Genomic DNA, 19,340 nt, shown 5'->3' on the forward strand with positions numbered 1-19,340 from the left:
AGAATACAGCTGAGCAGCGTACCAATTTAGATGACGCTCCAGCAATGTGAAGTTTGTTCTTTTTGTTTCAATTTTTTAATGAAAAATTCTTGTCCAGAGAACTTTAACTAGCGATGGTTCAAGTGTGTTTGTGGAGAAGGAAAATAATCACTCAATTTCAAGAAGAACAGAATTGCAACTAGAAGACTTCTATGGGACTAGCATATGCAAATTTATACCAGAAATTTGAGGTCAAAGGCAGAATTGAAATGGATGCAAGAATTGCTTCTTGATATAGTGATATGTTCTTGCCATCTCTCCTATAAAATTACAGAACTATGTCCTGCAAGTTTACTCTGTTAGTTTGAGGTCAAGCTCAGATAGTGTTTGCACATGTGGCACTGGCATGTGATATGAACGGGCATGGCTGGGTCTTGTGATAGTGCCTTCATTTTTTTCCAGTCTTTCTGCAATTATAAGGCATATTGGCAGAGCTGATTGCTTACTAGCAAGTCAGCAAATTGTCTCTAAACTCTTTATGGGAGAATAGTTGAAACTGGGTTATTATAGCTGTATAGATGCAGTGACTGTTTCTGCGAATTAGCGGGTTACGAGCTTTTATTTATAATCATCAGTAGAAAGAAAAGCTTGATCTTTGACCTGGCTTGTTTTCTAATGCGTGTTCTGACTTGCCATAAAGATTCCCCATCAGCTAGTAAGCATTGCTATGAGCTGCTGAACCTTTAGGGTCACAGAATGTTTATTTATAGGATGAAGCCACCTGAAATCAGTGTTCTTCAAATGTCTTCAATTTATTTTAATTTCAATTCGTGCCTTTTCCTTTCTCTCTTTACAGATGAGATCACTGCTAGTTTTCGTCGCTTTGGACCTTTGATTGTAGACTGGCCACACAAGGCAGAGAGCAAATCTTATTTTCCTCCTAAAGGTAAATATCTGATAACCAATAACATACGAGCATTTTAGAATAATTTTTCTTGATAAGACTCCATTTTAGACCAGATTTTTGTGACAATGACTGAATGTTTAGGGGAAAAAAAGTTGAATCCTTGGGATTGTTATCAACTGGTGGAATTTAGAATGTGGCTTTGCAATTATTCTGCACTAAAAGAATTCTTCCTTAATTTCCTGTTTTTACTTCATTCCATTTTCCTTTTTCTCCCCCTGTCGTTCTTCATTCTTGTAATAATAGTCAAGACTAGTCCTCTTTAAAGGGACTAAGTGCCCTCCACAGAAGCTGGGAAGGATTTGTACCTTGTATTAACAACCATCCTGGCAGGTTTGCCTCTACAGCTGTGGCTTCTGTTCAGTTCATACTGCTGGCTTATCCTTTTCAAAGGAAATGGGGAAAGAGTGTGCTCATCAGCAAGCTCCCTGCTTTCCTTCATGTCTCTGCAGAGGACTTGCAGGAGTCTGGGTTGGAAATGTGTGAGAGCATCTTAAAGTTTGTCCCTTACTGTATGGTAGCATGATGACATGGTGCCAAGTATAATTCTGGGTTAAATTATTATCCTATAGGCAAATAGACAAAAGAAGTTACATGTTTGTTTTCCCTTTTGTAGGATATGCATTTTTACTGTTCCAAGATGAAAGCTCTGTACAGGCACTGATTGATGCATGTATTGAAGAAGATGGAAAGCTCTATCTTTGTGTTTCCAGCCCGACTATCAAAGACAAACCGGTAGGTAGAATTGTCAGGGCCTGCACAATTCCTGTATGATAACCAGAAATTGTTCTCTTCAGATGCCTTTTTTCCTTTTTTCTGTCTTCAGAGTGCTAATGTTTAAATTTCTTTAAGGTGTGAAATTAAGTTCTCAAAGAGAAGACCAACTTACTTATTTTGAAACTAGACATTATGAAGTTTTTTAGTCGTTACAATTTGTATTTTTGTTAGAAAAGGCTTGCTAAATTTCACCATTGCTGATGTAACAAATATATTTCCAGACAGGTATTTTATGCTTATTATATGTAGAATTCATATTGTCTGAGTGTTGCTTGTAACATGTTTTGACAGAGACAAATTAAATCCAAAAAACCATGAAGTGGCATCGAACTGTAAATTATTAGTACAAGTGGTTTTGGGACTGATGCGAGTCTGTTGACAGTTGGAGAGACTTTTGCTATATTCCTGTACTTCAAATTTGGCCAGTTGTAGGCAAATATAAAGCAGCTAGTTTTGCATAGTAAATAAACATGCAACTTTGCGCGCTGGAGCCTGTTGCATTGAGATAACGCTAGTCTAGTGCTTACATGTGGCTAGAACAACATGAATCGCATAGATACGTATGCAGCAGTGTGGTTCATACAGCACAGTTCAGTCATGATTAAGTAAATGTCTAAGTGGAGGGTGGTTTTTTTCCCAGAAATTTGGGTAACAAGGAAGTGGTGAAATTTAGCATGATCAAGTGGTCTGTCTTAACAGAGCTTATTACCATTTCATTTTGAGAAATGATTACTGAACAAGTAGAAAATGAGTTTAGAAAGTACAGCCGTTTAAGAGGTTTTCTTCTTTGTAGGATACTGTTTTAATTTTATATTACTGAGATACTTCGAATTGTGAATGGTTAAAAAAAAAGGCTTTTTGTCCATAGGTTCAGATCCGGCCTTGGAACCTTAGTGATAGTGATTTTGTTATGGATGGTTCACAGCCTCTTGACCCACGAAAAACCATTTTTGTTGGTGGTGTTCCTCGGCCTTTACGAGCAGGTACACTGCGTGTTCCGCAGCACTGGGCATGTTGAATATGCAGTCTGATTTGGGGAGCAACGGGGGAAACAAGTTATTTCAGCAAGGGAAGTATTAAGTGTTCTTGACACTTAAAGCGGGGGACATGAATACAAATGGACTGTTTCATTTGATGCTTTTAGAAAAAATTACCAAGTCTACACCACTGTTTCGTTTTCCTTTCTGCTTTAGTGGAACTTGCAATGATAATGGATCGGCTGTATGGAGGGGTGTGCTATGCTGGAATTGACACAGACCCTGAGCTGAAGTACCCAAAAGGAGCTGGGCGGGTTGCATTTTCTAATCAACAGAGTTACATAGCTGCTATCAGTGCTCGCTTTGTTCAGCTGCAGCATGGAGAGATAGATAAACGGGTAAGGTCTTCAAGCATGTTCTATTTTTGTTCAGTGCTTTCTCTAGAAATGCTTTTCCATGTAAATGTGTGTCATTGTAAAGACTGTAAATGTTGTATCAGATTAATTGCATATTTAGGGCTAGATTGTGCCACTTAGATACAACACAGAATAAAACCGAAGGAGTGGTACAGAGCTGTTGCTTCTGGAACGTGGGAGGCAACTGTGAAGGAGACTTTCTCAAATTGCTTAGCATAATGGGAAGCATGTCGGCTGTCTTGCCCTTTTATAAGAATATTGCACTCGTCATATACTCCCACTGCAAGTATTTGCACTTGTAGTGTTTGTATAATGTCAGGGAGTAAGGTATCTGCCAGGGGTGAAGCAGTTCTTACTCCTGTTCTGCAGAACTTCTGAGAGAGTGGGCAGAATCTGGCCCTACTGTTACACATTGTGTGCTGAGTGTTCCTAAAGAGCATCATAGTAATGCATTGTAAACTCGTTAGTGTGCATTACAGCCTCACAGTCATCCTCCACAGCTTACGTAAAGGCTGTGTCCGGTTATTTTATACCTTTATTATTACAAATTAAAGGAATATGCCAAATGGATCTGCAGTTTGCTTGTCTCTGCCCTCTCATCTATATAAAATGTGACTTTGCCAATTACAGTGATCTTTGGGCCACAATTTTGAGAAACTTGGATCCTTACATCTACCGTTCTGTCAAATTCATGCTTTTGTCTCTGGATTTTTCTTAGATGACTGTCACCATTGATCTTAATTTTATAATTACTACAGAGGAAAACCCCCAAACTTCACTGATTAGCTGATTATCATTTCACTTCTACTTTGGCTATAAAGCTTGGGTAGGAGAATTGTAACAACAATTTGACTGTGGGCCTGCGAATTGGAATGTCTTTGTTCTAATCTTGGCTCTGAAATAAGTTCTGTATGGCTTCGAACAAATAATTTGGGCCGCCCTTGTGCAACTTCTGCTTGCATAAGCAGACGCTTGGGTGAATAGGTCCATTGAAGCTGGTGGGACTACAAATTTAAGTAAGTACTTGTGAACTCTAGCAAAGATTTTGCAATCTATTTCCCCTTCCTTCTCTCCTCCCACTCCTCCTTGTTTCCCCATTTTGTGTGTAGTTAAGAAGAAATGTGGGGAGATAAGTGCTCAGAGGATTCATTGTAACAGGGGTTGGGTGCATGAGAGATATAAAAGTGCAACAATGGCAATACTACTTTTATTAGTAATTTCTTCTAATAAAGTTTTTCTGTAAAAATAAAATTAGTAACAAGAAGGGATTTCCTGTAAAATTAGGTAAGGAGGTGCTACTAAAGGGTGTGCCCTTCAAAGAGATAACACAGATTAAATACTCGGTGGCCTGCAGCACCCACCACTGCAGAGCTTCTGATTAGTGCTGCCCACCCTAAGCATGCCTCATGAAGTTGCTGTAATTTAAGCTATTTCTCTATAGTTGGGCAACCTCGATACACCTAGCACAAGTAACAACTGCAGGCCATATTTGGCACATGCACTTCAGCACACACTGAATAAACGTGCTGAAGACTGGCTATTATCTGTGGGTTGCAAACTTGCACAAAAACCAGTGCTGCAGTAACAGGCTAAAGCAAGCAGAGGTATAATTACCTGTGCTGTATTTTGGCCTCTGAATATGTCTGAGTAGACATAATAGAGCAGCAGAATTGCCATGTTAAGGAGATATGCGTAGCATATTTGCAGGTTCTCCTCTTAGCACTTGTAGAAGAGGACACTCATCAATGAATACCCAACCTCAAACTACATAGCAAGCTAGGGGATGAAGGGAGAGTGTGGTGTTAGGAATATTTGTCTGCCTCTGCTCTTTTACAATTTCATTCTTCTGGGTTGGCATGGAGGGGTGTTTGGGAAAGAACTCTAGCAGTGGAAGAGGAGGAATGCCGAGGCCAAAAAACAGGCTGCTGTACTGTCTCCAAGTAGTTTATATGTACTATAAGCACAAAGGGCATCAAACTACTGCAGTGCCCTGTCTGGACTGTGATAAAATTGGGTAAGTTTAAAAACACAGGAACTTGTGAATGTCCTTATTGGAATGAGCTGGCATACCTCTGAGGTTTGTGAGATACAGAAAGGAGCGTCCCTAAGCCGGATGCAGAGATAACAGGTTAACAGTCGAGACACCAGTCACAGTCTGGATATTTGGAAATGTTTGTGAAAACACCTAATTAAATGAACTTCAGAGAAGGCTCACAAACACTTCTAGAACAGGAACTTGTACCTATACTTTTTTAACGTGAAGTTAAAGTTGTGCTTCCAATATGTCACTTGGACCTTTCACAGTTCTGTGGAGTGAAGGAATGGGAGTGGAGGTGGTTGCTGGTTTTGAGGTGAAACTGAGCCTGTAGGGAATGGCAGTACTGCAGTTGTGATTTAAACACATAGGCATGTCTAAACGAGCTGTGCTCTAGCCAGCTTGGATACTGCAAGCAGCAAGCTTTGCCTTGCTGTCACAGAGAAAGTGCTCTGGAGTTTTGTAGCTCAGGGTTTTGTAGCCCACAGTACAGCAGGCTTGGTTTTGGTATGCAAATGCCTAGATTAAAAGCTAGTAGCCTGCAGATGTTGCAGTGTAGATGTATCCTTGGAGCACCAGCTGGTAAGTTCCTGTGAGTCATTATCAGTTAAGAACTTGAAGAAATTTTTCTTCTCCTTTCTTGTCTGCTGTACTGAATTACTGCTCATCATCTGGCCCTTAATGTCAACAGCGTAGGTGGCCATAAGTCCCATTTTAAGCTTCTCATTTGATCCCAACAAGATTAGATAGGTTTCCTTTTGCTGAGAGGACTAAGCCACAGAAAAAGAAAACAGAAGTGTGCTGTTTATTAATAAATGAAATTTTTAAAGTTGGAAATGCAGACATGGGAATTTGCAGACCACGTGCATATTTAATCTGCAGTTAGTGTTGTGTAAACAGTTTACATTCCTACCTGAAAGGGTAGGAGCTTCATTGTGCATCACCGTACTTAAAAATAAACCCCCAGAATTCTCCAGGGTTATGAGTCTGCGTATCAGTTCTGTAACAATAGGTTGATTGGTCCTTTCTGTAAAGCAATGACAGCATGTGTGATACCGATGGTCAGCATTGGTTTCTGTTTGTTTTTTTTAAGGATCAAGGAGGACAGTGGGAGCAGGATTGTTCTCAAGTAAAGTGCCTGTAGTTTTGGGTGTTTAATGATGACGATCGTGTGTAGTGAGGGGGAAAATTCTTGAGTGTGATGTTCCCTACTACAGAACTGTGATTGCAACCCTGCTAGAACACAGATAGTAAATTGTGTGGAATTGTCATTATCTACATTGTTATTAAGAATTGTAAACTTCATTCTCATTTTCTGAATACAGGTGGAAGTTAAGCCATATGTCTTGGATGATCAGCTTTGTGATGAATGTCAGGGGGCCCGTTGCGGTGGAAAGTTTGCTCCATTTTTCTGTGCTAATGTTACCTGTCTGCAGTATTACTGTGAATATTGCTGGGCTGCTATCCATTCACGCGCTGGCAGGGAATTCCACAAGCCCCTGGTGAAGGAGGGAGGAGATCGCCCAAGACATATTTCATTCCGCTGGAACTAAATGATCACTGCAGTGCTCATATGCAGGCCTCAAATTAAGTGCACTCTTCTGTTATCCTGATTGTCCCTACCCCACCCTACCCTTTCTCTTATTCAAGATAGCATGTCCTTTTGTAGTAGTCTGTAATTTAACAATAGTATAATGAAAGAATGACCTATAATATGGGTATTTTGTAGAATCTTGTCATTGAAAACTGTATTGGGAACTCCTTTTCGTATTGATAACATGTTGCAAGTGAGTTGCATTCTCTTGTCTTTACTACCAAGAGAACACTTAATTTCATGCAACATTTTCTTAGAGGAGAGAAAAATATTAAGAAAAGAGAATTGAAACAATAGAGTATTTTGGTTTTTTAATTAAATTATTGTTAATAAAGAACATAAGAATACTTTTATTAAAATAACCATGTAACAATAACACTATCAGTCTGTTCTGACACTTTTCCCCCAGGGAAGCCTGTTTTTGCCTCTCTTTGTTTTGACTTCAAATTTTTCCAGCAATGGATGAAGTTAGCATTTACCCACCAACAGGAAAGAGCATGTTTAAAGCAACAAAAATGCATGAGCAAAGTTGAAGCAGCATTATGATAATGATCTTTTTTTTTTTTTAAATCTGTTAAGGGTTTGAGGCTGAAATTTTAGCTCGGTATGTATCTGACCGTGCCTCTGACTACCACCCACATCCAAATTGCTAATGAGATAGGCAGAGCTTACTATATTTTCATCAAAATGATTACATTTTAAGAATTCCTGAATGTAAAAGTTGAGTAAAGTTACTACTGAGGGGGGAGTGCACTTTTTTTTTCTTTAAGAGAACTCAATTGTCTGGTTACAGCCCTAGAAATCCTACCAAAGCTAGAGTAATGACAACTAGTTAACTGGCATTTCCTCTCCTGAAGGATAAATATATAGATTTTATTTTTGATGGCTATATATAACTCTATATCCTAATATACTAACATTCATCAGGGGCCAGCCTTTGCTCTCCATTTTGACGTGAAAAAGTAAAAAACCTAAAGATACCTCAAGGATATCACTGATTTTTACTGAAGTTTTGATATTCCATTGTGTCACACAAACTAAAATTGGCTGCTTATTCGTTTCCCATCTTGGATGTAAAGTTAAATACCCTCTAACTTAGTTGTAACAGAAGGCATGAACCTACATAGTTTCCAAGTCTTGTTTTGCACTGTTTTCTGAATTTGTGCATGAAACGGTGCAAGTGTGCATATGCCTTTCTTACTCCTCCTGTAGAAAGAATCCCAACTAAGATTCCACCTCTTCAGAACTTAATATGGGGAAATAAAGACACACAGGTATTTGAAGTGCCAACATTGCTAAGTTAATGCCTGCTTTATTATAAATAAGTTCTACCTTGAGAAGCATTAACACAGTACATGTTAATTGAATGATAAAGAGCGGGTGCAGGGGTTTAGTTTGAAATAGTTGAATGAAGGAGTAGTTCTGAAATTATTTTTATTACTTTTGAACTAATGCCCTGGCCAACTTCTCAAATGATTTGTTTAGCAGTGTGCAAACAAACAAATTTAGTGGCAATCTTCTGAACTGCCTGAGTCGCATGGTACCATCCTAGATTCTCTCAAACCAAAGACTTGCCTCAGCACTGCTTGGAAAACATCTGCTCCGTTAAAAGCCTTTGTCGGCCCCCCTCATCCTGTTCCCCCAGCCCAGATTATCTTTATGAGAAGCAGTTTTTATTTTCAATACAGGCTTTAATGAACTATACCTTACCAAGTTCCAAAGGTCAAAATGGAGACATTTGCTGTCTACTAGTCAAGTATAGAAAGGGAGCTGCTTTTAATGAAATCCCTGAAAATATTGACAACAGTAATGCAAATGCAGAGTGCTCTTGTGTAGATTGTCAGGGACTTTTTTTTCTCTGAAGTACATAATTATAGTTGGAATGTTCCTTTAATTTTTTTAATGCTTGTAGGTGGCTTGGGGTGTGCTATTGTGCCGATCCTACCCAGTAAACAGGTGAGATGGGTTACCATTACAAGAAATAACACTGTTTGAGAACTAGCTTTGAATAATAATTTTCCCTTTGTACATGACCTGCTGAATTTCGGTACAGTGTTTTTGTAGCTAACTTATTTTGTCATGCACATAATGTATATTTGTTATGCACTACTTTTGTATATCTTGTTTTTCCAACAGTGAGCATTTTTAGGCACACTTTTCACTGACGGGATATCTCTTTATGCAATACATCACTTTTTCATATTGCAAAGAGTAGCTTTTTGTACTTTTATTACTGAGAGATCTTCATATACTTCATTTTTTAATATAAATAATTTTAATAAATTTTATTTTCTTATATTCTGCTTTTTATACATTTCAGTGCTCTGCATATACATTTTATTATGGATGTTGTGCACTGGCAATGCTATTTTAGAATCTGCAGAGAAAAAAGCATGTTGCTTAAACATCTTAGCCCAGCACCAGGTATTTGGTGTACACATAATTTAAGAAATAGTATATGTAAAGTTGAGAATTAAAGAAGAAAAGCATGAAAGTGACAAATGACAGTCTTTAGACCCATGAAAATTAAATGCATAAATATAGTGTAGAAATTTAAAAGTAAACATCAAAATTGTCTACCGCTTCTTACTAAGTTTTTAAAAATTATACACAAATGCAGACGTTTTTGGTGAATGTTTAGCCATTTTTAATATTAATAAAAAATTGATGTTAGGTGTTTGATGCAGAAATGTGTCTGCTCTTTTAAATTATATTTAAAGAATAAAAGAGAGCCTGCTAAGTGGCAGGCATGTAATGTTAGTATGCATGACTAATGTAAGATTTTGTTATTCTACTAATATTCACTTGTGATTGTGTGACAAGCGTGTTTACAGATTATTTGGTTACACTTCGATTTACAGGGCATAAACAACTATATACATTACTCTGTACTTAAATAGTGATTACATGTCCTTCTGATTACATGGGATTTGTAGTTGGGGTTACCATGTAGCTCCAAACATAATTAACATGTAATTAGGTTACCAGTCTTAGGGTATCACTTCAATTTGCAAAGGGGTTAATAAGCATGTAGTTTTATCACACTAGCATGGCACTGGCCATGTATTTACAATGTAGTTACAGAGTAATCACATGGTTATTTTTGCAATGTAAAATAAAGTGTTTCTGATTATTTTATATGTAAAGGAACCCCACTGCCCCGTGCTTTTTGGTATAGTATATTTTTCTCCATACACAGACCTCTGCAGAATGCAAATTTAAAACTTGCAGTGAATGAATTTAGCGTTTTATAAGGATGCTGTTGGAAAGACTTGATAATTCACCCCTTTTTGTTTTTGAAGAGTTAAAACCTTCTGTTAAAAGGTGATTTAAAACTTGAATGTGATGAATTGTGGCAAGCTAACTTCAAGTTATGTGCAATACCTATTTCAGACTTCTGGAAGATCTTTGCAGTGTAATTCTTTGTTTTTAATTGCAGACATTTAAAAATGTCATTTTCTACTGTTCTAGTAAATCCTCTTTCTTGCTGGTGTTTCTAAAGAAAAGAATCAGAAATCAATCTTTCTACTAATGTAAATTTGAGATTATTTTTAAAAAAATGGAATAAAAGGTTTTGGTCATTTGCTTTATTTTATTATTTTAAAGCTACTGTGATAGCATTGTAAGAATTGGGACAATATTGTATTCAACTGTTTTATTTTTTATATTTTTAAATTTTAAAGTATAGTTAGTTTTTATAATTTTCATCAGATTTTTTTGTTATATTTTTTGGAAGTGAAACTTTTAGCAAGTGGGTGTCTAGTTTTTACTAATCCCTAATATGTTTTTCCCCCAATGTATTGCTCATATTATCAGAAGGAAAAGTTATTTAAGTATGTCAGTTAATTGTACTACTTGGCTGAATTTCCATATAGTTTTTACTGTGTATGGGGAGGTTGTAGTATTTATTATAGCATTTTAAATAAGGGTAATTCATTTTTTATTAAAGTCATTTTCACGTTTAAGTTCATATTTTTGTATGTTCTACTCTAAGTTATATAACACAAGTTACTTTTTTTAAAGAGTTCATTTGTTGAAGTGCTAGTGAAAATTAATGTTATTAAATAGTTTGCAAATGACTATTTATACCAGTATGCATATAATTTTTAAATATTTGTAATGTGAGATGTTGAATGAATAAAACTTTTAACTCAATGTTTCTTCTTAACTTTTTTATTTTAAGCTTCCTGTAGAAACGTGTTCCTTTGTGGCTGAAGCTCATGGGCCTTGGGGAAGTGATTTTGATGAAGTGTACAGCACACGTCTGGCTATATGAAGTGTAAAGGGCTTTAGGCTAAGTTCTGCAGTCCTGTTCCAGTCAAAACTTGGAGCATGGTTCTGTAGGGGGTGTGTGAGGGAGGGTATAACCACTTGAGAGATGCTGAGTACCCTGAACACTGCATAAAACTGGTACAAAATCAATGTGCAATGTTGCAGAAGTGTAAAGGGCAATGTCTAGAGGGCTGTAGAATTGCTCTCTGTTGAATCGGGCTGTAAGAAGAACCCTTTTTACTGCTTGTGTCCAGATGTTGTCTTTAGGGAATGTTGAATGCTAACTACTTAATTTTGTGAATTTGGTGCTTGTTGAGTATTCGTTAGAAATCGTGTGTAGCTTTGGAAAAGCCTTTCAGCAGCTTTAGCACTGCCGTTCCTATTTTTTGCACAGCCTTAAGCATATCAACCTAGCCAAAGAATTGTAGTTAGATAACTTGTTTCTACTTAGTGCTCTCTGCTGCTAATTGATAGGGACAAAGATGAAAACCAATACACAGCTGTGAAATCAAGCTAACTGGGCAGGCGACATGTTCAATGAGAAGAATACCACTGAGGTACATGTAATGCATCATGTAAGTCAGAAACCACTCCGCAGCTGGGACAAAAAGATAACCAGACTAGGGCCAGAGTAGAGCCAAGGGAGGCGTGGACGGACAAGGATTCTTTTTTAATGGTCTCATGGTTGTGATCTGATACTAACAGAAGGAAAAAGTCTGGCATTTTAAAGGGCTTGCTAGTGTCAGCCTTTAATTTAAAGTATCTAAACCTGAGATGTCTAAAAAGTCTTGTGAAGTGTTACAACTTTACGTATCTGCCCCTCAAGGACTATTCAACAGGAACCGTGCATGAAGGATTCAAGAGTTTTGCATCCTCGGTAGGAATTCCCCAAACTTTGTTGGTTTTCGTACTTTGATACAAACAGCTAAGCTTCAATGAGGTATAATTCTGGTTGGTCTGGAAGTAGCTCTGCGAAGTGGAACCGTGAGTTGGAATATGCACATGTACCTTGTGATAAAAACTGCTGCCCAAAATACAGTACTGCAGTAGGAATCAAACTGTGCCCACTGCACTGACCAGCACTTTGCTGTTGGCGTCTGAGCCGCTAATCTCTTGTGCCATCATCTGAGGGATGGTGTTGTAAATGTTAAGTAGATGCTGAGTATCGTTCTTTTCTGTGGGCGCTTCAGGAAATGCAGATCTTACAGAATTGAGCTGTAATGGGATTAGTTCTGCAAGATGCTAATCACTTCGATTCCCACTGGCTTCAGATGATGCAAACTTAGAAGCTAATGCCTTTAGAAACTAGTTTTTAACAAGACTAAAAAGTTTTGCTGGTGACTCCGCGCAGATACTTCTAATCCTTTAAAATGGCTATTTAAAAATAAACAGAAAATGCTGGTACACTTTGATCAAAAATACAGAGGCTAGTGATGGGTTGTCTGCCCAGGGAATAATGAATTCCTCAGTGCTGCGTTTTGCGCCAGCCAGCCAGTACCAGACAGTATTGACCAGTTTTTAGCGTGTGACTTGGCTGGTTACGGAATCGTTATCTCTCTGTTCTCTGCTTTGGTCTTGTTAGGAAATAGTCATAGTTCAGCCTCTCCCAATGTGATAACAAGTTCTTGACATTGTTTTCAAGTGCAAATGGTCTTTTAGAAAGCATGTGCTTATCAGTGGTTTATCTGATAATGTTTTTTAACAAGTGTGATAGACTTAAAATTTGGTCCTGGCATATGGGGATTTTAAGTCTTTTGATGCCATGATGGTGGAATTAGCGATGTCTTTCACAAACAAGGCACTGATTTCAATTCACAAATTCTGTAAACTTAGAGGTGTTTATCAGGACATAGCATCTGATTTACAGTTGAGGATGTGTATATTCATTCTAAAATTTCCTATATGAAGATTGCAAAATACTTTGAATGTTTAATAAATGAAATTTTATTACATAGGCAGAGGCTAAAAAATTCAACTGAATAAGGTGTGAAATGCCAAAAGTCTGGAGGGTTCAAAACTAAAAATAATCACTTTTGGTAGTGATGGCCTTGGCTGGTTCTGAATCGCTGAGAAGTAACTTTCTAGGAAAGATGGTATAACAAATCCCTTTTGGGTTTCAGTTTGTCCTGAAACTATAAATAATGCTACAGGCAGACTCTAGAAGATGGAGGTGTGCCTGCTGGGTGGAATTTCAGAATTTCCACAGTACATGATCTCAACTATTTTTTCAGCACAAACTGCTCGTCGAGCACAGTCAGCCACCAGCTTTCTCTTGGGTGCTACTTTCACTAAACGAACTGCTACATTCCACATCAGTGAAGAAACTCTGTTTGGGTGGAGATGGATATAATCCATCTAGTACAGATTTGAAGGCTAAGGTATATTTTAAAGAGAGTCTCTTAGCCGTCAAGTCATTGTTGGACAGTTTCTACTGTGTGACCTGATTCTCCAGCTGCTGTTTATTCAGTGCTATGAAAGCCTGCTCAGCTACAGTCCAAAATGCACATCGCTTGCCTACAGGAAATCTAAGACAAATAATAGCCTCAGAAAGGATAGATGAGGAAAAAACACTGACATCTCTTCCTCTGTGTAAAATAAGCTGATTCAGTCTTTCAGTATGAAAAACAGCCTCTGGGATAAGACTATACTTGCAGCTGTCTTTGCAGTCATAGAAATTGCGCGGGGTGGAGGGGTTGAATCCATGTTCTAAATACGCTACAGAACTCCCCATTTAAGATGGGGAGAAAGTCTGAAACTTGATGCTCTGATTAATGCTATCAGATATCACCCGTTTTCATGACACATGAACTATAATTTGCTGACAATTTGTAGGGCTTGTCAGAGAGACAATTTGATACTAAATGTTAATTTATTTGAATGTATCTATCACTAAGAGAAGCTCCCTCAGTCACCTTGTTTATGGAGCTTGGGAAGCCATAGTGTGGTACTATTCTGTTAAGGTTCCTTCACAAAATTTGCTAGTCAAAAGTTCTCAGTCCTTCTTGTATATACAAAATATGGAAGTATATAAGGTCTGTGTTTGATTGTGTTTTTCTTCCTGAAATTTAATTTTGGTGAGTCATGAAAGCTGAGATTAAATCTTCTGAACACAACGTGGGTAAAAGGTAACTGTGAGAACATATTTTAGGTTTTGCATTAATCTTAATGTTTGAAATGGACTTAGTTTTATCACTCTCAGCTATGTGGCATTTTTTTTTCTTCCAAAACTGTATAGCAGGTTGAGTTGCTTTGCTTTTCATGTGAGTGAAGAACACTGATCTTACTTAAATGGCAGACTAATAGTGTAGATGCAGTTGAGACACGCTGTGTGGTGGTAACTCTTAACACAGTTTTGTAATCTGTGGAAGGGTAGCAATTCACACATAGAGCAATATGCATTTAAAAAAAAAAAAAGTCTCTGCCAGCCTTCTCTGACCCAACGTTTGTCTGTGGAAGTAGCAATTCACACATAGAGCAATATGCATTTAAAAAAAAAAAAAGTCTCTGCCAGCCTTCTCTGACCCAACGTTTGAGAAAGTGTTTGCTCAATCTAAATCACCATCTCACACTGCTGCTGACTCATGAACCAGGATCAGTTTGCTTAGTGATTGTTTATGCCTTGCTATGCATGTGAAAGCATTAAGTTGTCAATTTAGCAAAGTGTCATTTTTCAAGACAGTGCTTGTCGCTTTAAGCACGTGCCCAGTACTGGTTTGTGTATGGAGTACATTCATGCCAAGTGTTTTTGAATTCTCTTTCAATGAGTTAAATGCGATTTTTTTTTTAGGTTTTTGACGAACATTCTCATTGTAAGCAGCAGGCAGTAGCCCCCAGCTTTGCTTCAGCGGGCCAGCTGTTCACAGGCAGATGTTGCTCTGTACACACTGGCAGAATCAACTCAGCTTTTCAGTCAGTGGCAAGAAAATTTGCTCAAGGGTTGCTTTTACAGGGGGATATCTTTGGGGGAATGTGATGGCAGAACAAAGCAATGACTGCTTCAATTTTCTCTGCAGAGCTAGCAATCCTTGGAGACAGAAGCCCTGCTCTGTTCCTCTTGTGGCAGCATCCTTATGTCTCGGGGGGTAGGGAGGGAGTGAATGTTCAGTGTCTGGAACAGTTCTGCAAAGACCCTAGTACCATTACAAAGTGGACCTACTGCTGAGGAAGTTCAGTGGTATTTATACTGTAGTTAAATAGCACTGTCTCATATATGCAGACAGATGTATTGGTGATTACGTTAGCCTGCAGGCACACTTTGGCCTGAGATCATGTTAGATTTCAGGAGAGAGGCTAAGAAAACGTGAGCTTTCTGTGCTTGGACAGGTGGTCTTGGAAGACGTACATTACTGCTGAATCTGGGGTTGATTTAGTGATTTTTGCTTTTTATATCCTGTACCGAACCAGTATTCTTCCAGGATGAGAGAACAATATCTGGAGGCTTATCGCAGGTAGGACTAAACTTCCCCATTTGTGTGTTCACGTCAGGTCTAACTGCACGTTCCCCAGAATAGCAGTAGTAACATTTAATATCATAGTCCCCGCAGCCTGAAATTTGAAAGAGCCAAGATAACGTTTTACTATCTCTGATTTGGAAACAAAGGATGTCATCACTAAATACCAGTAACTTGCACATTTGTGTGGAAAAATGAAATCAGAGAAACTGAAGTCCTTACCCACCTTTTTCTGTTATCTATTTGACTACAAATCTTTCCCAGAAATAAGGCTGTTTAATTCTGGTGTTATCTTCAGTGATCATTTTGCCTTTTTGAGTTTCCCCCATAGCTTTATTTCAGATTGGGAATCTCTATTTAAATACTGTAACACAAAGTTCTTCTAAGCCAAGGGTTTCAGTCTCATTGACTTGGGTTTTGATTACAAAGTCTATGGATCTTCTCGGTGATTTGAAAATCTCTCAAGGGGGGAGGCTCAGGCTTTTATTGTAACAAACTTAGTTTATAGTCTGCTAAATATTTTTATGTGCAGCATGGAGAAATGGGAAAATATGCCTCTCCTTATGACTGGTGTGGATGAAGTGATTCCCACATGTATGGTTTGTAAAGCAATCTGAGATAGGCAGGTTCATTAATATGAAATGCAGGTGTGTTAAAATGGCAGCTGGCCATTTTATCTCTCTGCTTCCCTGTGTTATTGCTTACATAATTAACCGTGAGATCCATTGTAAATTACGAAATTTTACAAGTAAGCAAAAACTGAAGGCGTAATGCATTGCTTCGATTTACCAGAAGTGGTGAGTTTTGTTTTTATAATGGTTCCTAGTTATACTAATAAATGGTCCCCAGTGTATTCTGTAAAGTAACCACATTCTAATAAAATACCTCACTCCAGTGACTCTTATTAAATATTCTGTGAAAATGAAGGAGATACAGTAATTGTTTGTGCTACTGCTGAGGGTATAATTAACAAGGTTTGACTGTAGCTGTTGTCAGAATTAGCATACTTCCCATGTAAAAATCTCTGTTAACAGTGTTAAGATTCGTATTTCAGATGTATCCACAATTTGCAGTTGATCAAGATAATGTAATACTTAATAAGCAATCTGCCTTGCCTGAATTATGTTGAATCATGTGAGTACTTTGTTTAACTCCATTGCAAAGAATCCTCATAGAAAACCAAATCTCCAACAGCAGAAGGAGTTTCCTTTTTGCAGAGAATCACTAGGGAGTCAGGGAATCCCTAAATGTGCATGCAGCAACGTCCCATCAGCTCCTTCCTTCCTTCTCCTTGGCATAAGCTGTAGGCTTGCTACCACCAAAACCTACCTTATTTTAAAACGATAGTCAAGGGTAATAGAAGATGATGCATACTTGATCAAAGTAAAACTGAAACAATAGAATTCAGGAAACAATGCAAGTTCTGAGCTGGAGAAGCTGACATTTGAATACAAAACAAACGGCATGATGAGGTGCAGACCGAAAGCTAGAATCTGGTCTATTTTTAACTAGGCAGTTGAAGATGTGAAAAACTGAGTTGTTTGTTCAAAGTGACAAATACAGAGATAGTGGCTAGCTGGTAGTCAATTCACACATGTGGAAAGGAGGATGAAGAACAATGCGCAGCTAAAATAGCTGAATTTTCCAGTTCTGTGGATTGCTCATAGATTTTAGTGGCATTGATTTTTGTCAGTAGTAATAGATCCTAAAAGGGATCTGATCTGAATTTGCATTTGAAATCAAAGTCCTGGCAATGTGCTGTTGGAAAAAGTGGACAAAATGTGCCACACAAGGCACGTGTATTTGTATGAGCAGGGTGGAAGCATATTCCATAAATAAAGATGCTGAGAAAACCACTGATTTGGTAGCCCTGATGCCCGGACGGGGCCATAAGAAGGAACCAGCTTGCCAGTTGGCAAAGGGAACTCCTGGTCAGGAAGATACAGCAGCAAGTATTCATGCACAGTGCAAAGACAGTCATGGAATGAAAATAGGTGCTGTTCAGGCTTATGGGTGTGTGTTCAGGGTTATTTTGTGGTGTGGACTGAGTCTTATGTATTTCAGCAAAAGGAGTGCTTTCTTTACCAGGGCTTTGTGATTAATAGACATTACAAAGTTTGCACTCCAGGATCAGTTTTTAATGAAGCTGTTTGGTTGCCTCTCTCCGGGCTTAATATCCCCAAACTGAACTTGCTGGCTGCTACCTCACCAGGCCAATTTGTTAGCTCAGGTCTTTGCAGAGGAGGAGGGAGTCCCTGGTGTTTGGGGGTTTTTTGAGATCACAGTTGACCTCAAGAGTACTGACTTGGTGGTTGTATCATATCTGTGACCTCCTTTTTAGCCCGTACACTTTGGAGCCTGCAGTAGATGCCCTTTTATCATTGGGAAATAACAGATTACTCTGGCAAACTGTCAGGCTGTGCCTCTGGAAGTTGTTTTCCTCTTTTTCAACTGCATACACAAAATGCCTTTTTCTGACAGTGTATAAAATAGCTGGAAATCCCGGGATACTTGGCAGAAGTGCGCTGTGGGTTTTTTCCCCCGCCCCGGACTCCCCGTCTTCGTGCCAGGTCGCTGCCGGAGCAGGGACGCAGGCTGGTTCGGTAGGTAAGGCTGCCACCTCGTGGGGTCCGTCTGCACAGCACCCTGCCCTGCCGAGGGGACAAGGTGACAGCAGCCCTGGAGACCTTGGGGAGTTTCAGCCTCCTCCGAAGGCTGGGGAGAAAGACTCCAGTTTGCTGCGTGGTCTTTTCAGATCCATTCGCAAGGGCGACAAATTGTCAGCACCATTCATATTGCTGGTGCTGCTAAAACAATTAAAAAAAGTATTTCTGTAGATTTTATTCTTTCTAATTTGTAATGCTTTCCCGCCTCTGAACAGCTAAGTGTGCTGAAACTCTGGGAAATAATACGGAGCAGTATTTCAGTGCCAAAGCACAAATCAACGGGACTTGGGCTCTTAAGTGGTTTGAGAAATCCCACTTGTCGCTGGCCATGTCTCATAAACCCGCTGCTGCAGTGGGGCACATCCCTTCAGAGCGCCTTCACGGGAAGGACTCCCGACTGCGATGGGCATCCTCTCGGTATCACACAACACGCATGTACGCCTGCTGTTGCTTGAGGGACAAAATGACAACAGGTATTTAAACTAATGTTTCATAAATGTTGTTCACCAGGTAGCTGGAGCCACCCACACATGCGCCAGCAGGTAAGCTGTTGGGAGTACACCGGTGTGAAAATTCATTATATCAATGCAGGAACTGCATCAAAGAGATGTCACTTCTTCCTCATCTGTGAATCGCAGCAGAGACAGACAATACATCACTGCCTTCAGACTGGAGTCCCATATATCACTTTATCAATAACTTGCATGAAATATATCCGTATATGACTTCAGGCAGCATACTTTGTGCTAAACCCTGGCCAAAAGCAACCTTGTGGAGCAGGTTACTACTGTGTGTGTCAGAGAGAGAGAGAGACTGGGATGGTACAAGGCCCGCTCCTGTTCTGCACTGAGCTCGTTGTTCCTTCCTGCTCAGAAAACAGTTATTTCTCCCTTTTTTACCATCCATCCGGGACACTGAAATGGGATGATGGCGATTAGACAGGACGAGGCAGGAGGGGTGCTCTGCAGGTCCCCCCACGCCATGCCTGCCCAGAGGAAGGGGCTGCCGGTGCCATGCACCCCCCAGTGTGGTGGCTGGGACGCCTGGCCCCCCAGCCCCCGTCTCTCCTCAGTGCCCTACCTTGGCGGGGCCTCACCGCCATCCTGCCGCACCACAGATGGAGCCTGGCCACAGCCAGGGCAGGCTGTCAACAGGGGGCCGGGCTGGGCCCCCGCCCCCCGCCACCGCACCACAGATGGAGCCTAGCCT

At 39.4% G+C, this 19,340-nt stretch overlaps 1 protein-coding gene across 1 annotated transcript in view; it reads left to right on the forward strand.

Moving 5' to 3' along the window:
- CPEB4 (cytoplasmic polyadenylation element binding protein 4) overlaps nucleotides 1-10,899 on the forward strand; it is a 46,166-nt gene extending 35,267 nt beyond the window's left edge. The window contains exons 4-8 of the mRNA XM_009285749.1: nucleotides 836-925; nucleotides 1,560-1,678; nucleotides 2,589-2,703; nucleotides 2,914-3,095; nucleotides 6,474-10,899. Of these exons, the coding sequence (XP_009284024.1) occupies nucleotides 836-925; nucleotides 1,560-1,678; nucleotides 2,589-2,703; nucleotides 2,914-3,095; nucleotides 6,474-6,701 (734 nt within the window). The 3' untranslated portion in view covers nucleotides 6,702-10,899. The remainder of the gene's footprint in view (nucleotides 1-835; nucleotides 926-1,559; nucleotides 1,679-2,588; nucleotides 2,704-2,913; nucleotides 3,096-6,473) is intronic.
- Nucleotides 10,900-19,340: the final 8,441 nt, after the last annotated feature.

This window comes from Aptenodytes forsteri, unplaced genomic scaffold (genome assembly GCF_000699145.1).
Source record: "Aptenodytes forsteri isolate BGI_AS27 unplaced genomic scaffold, ASM69914v1 Scaffold54, whole genome shotgun sequence".
NCBI lineage: Eukaryota > Metazoa > Chordata > Aves > Sphenisciformes > Spheniscidae > Aptenodytes > Aptenodytes forsteri.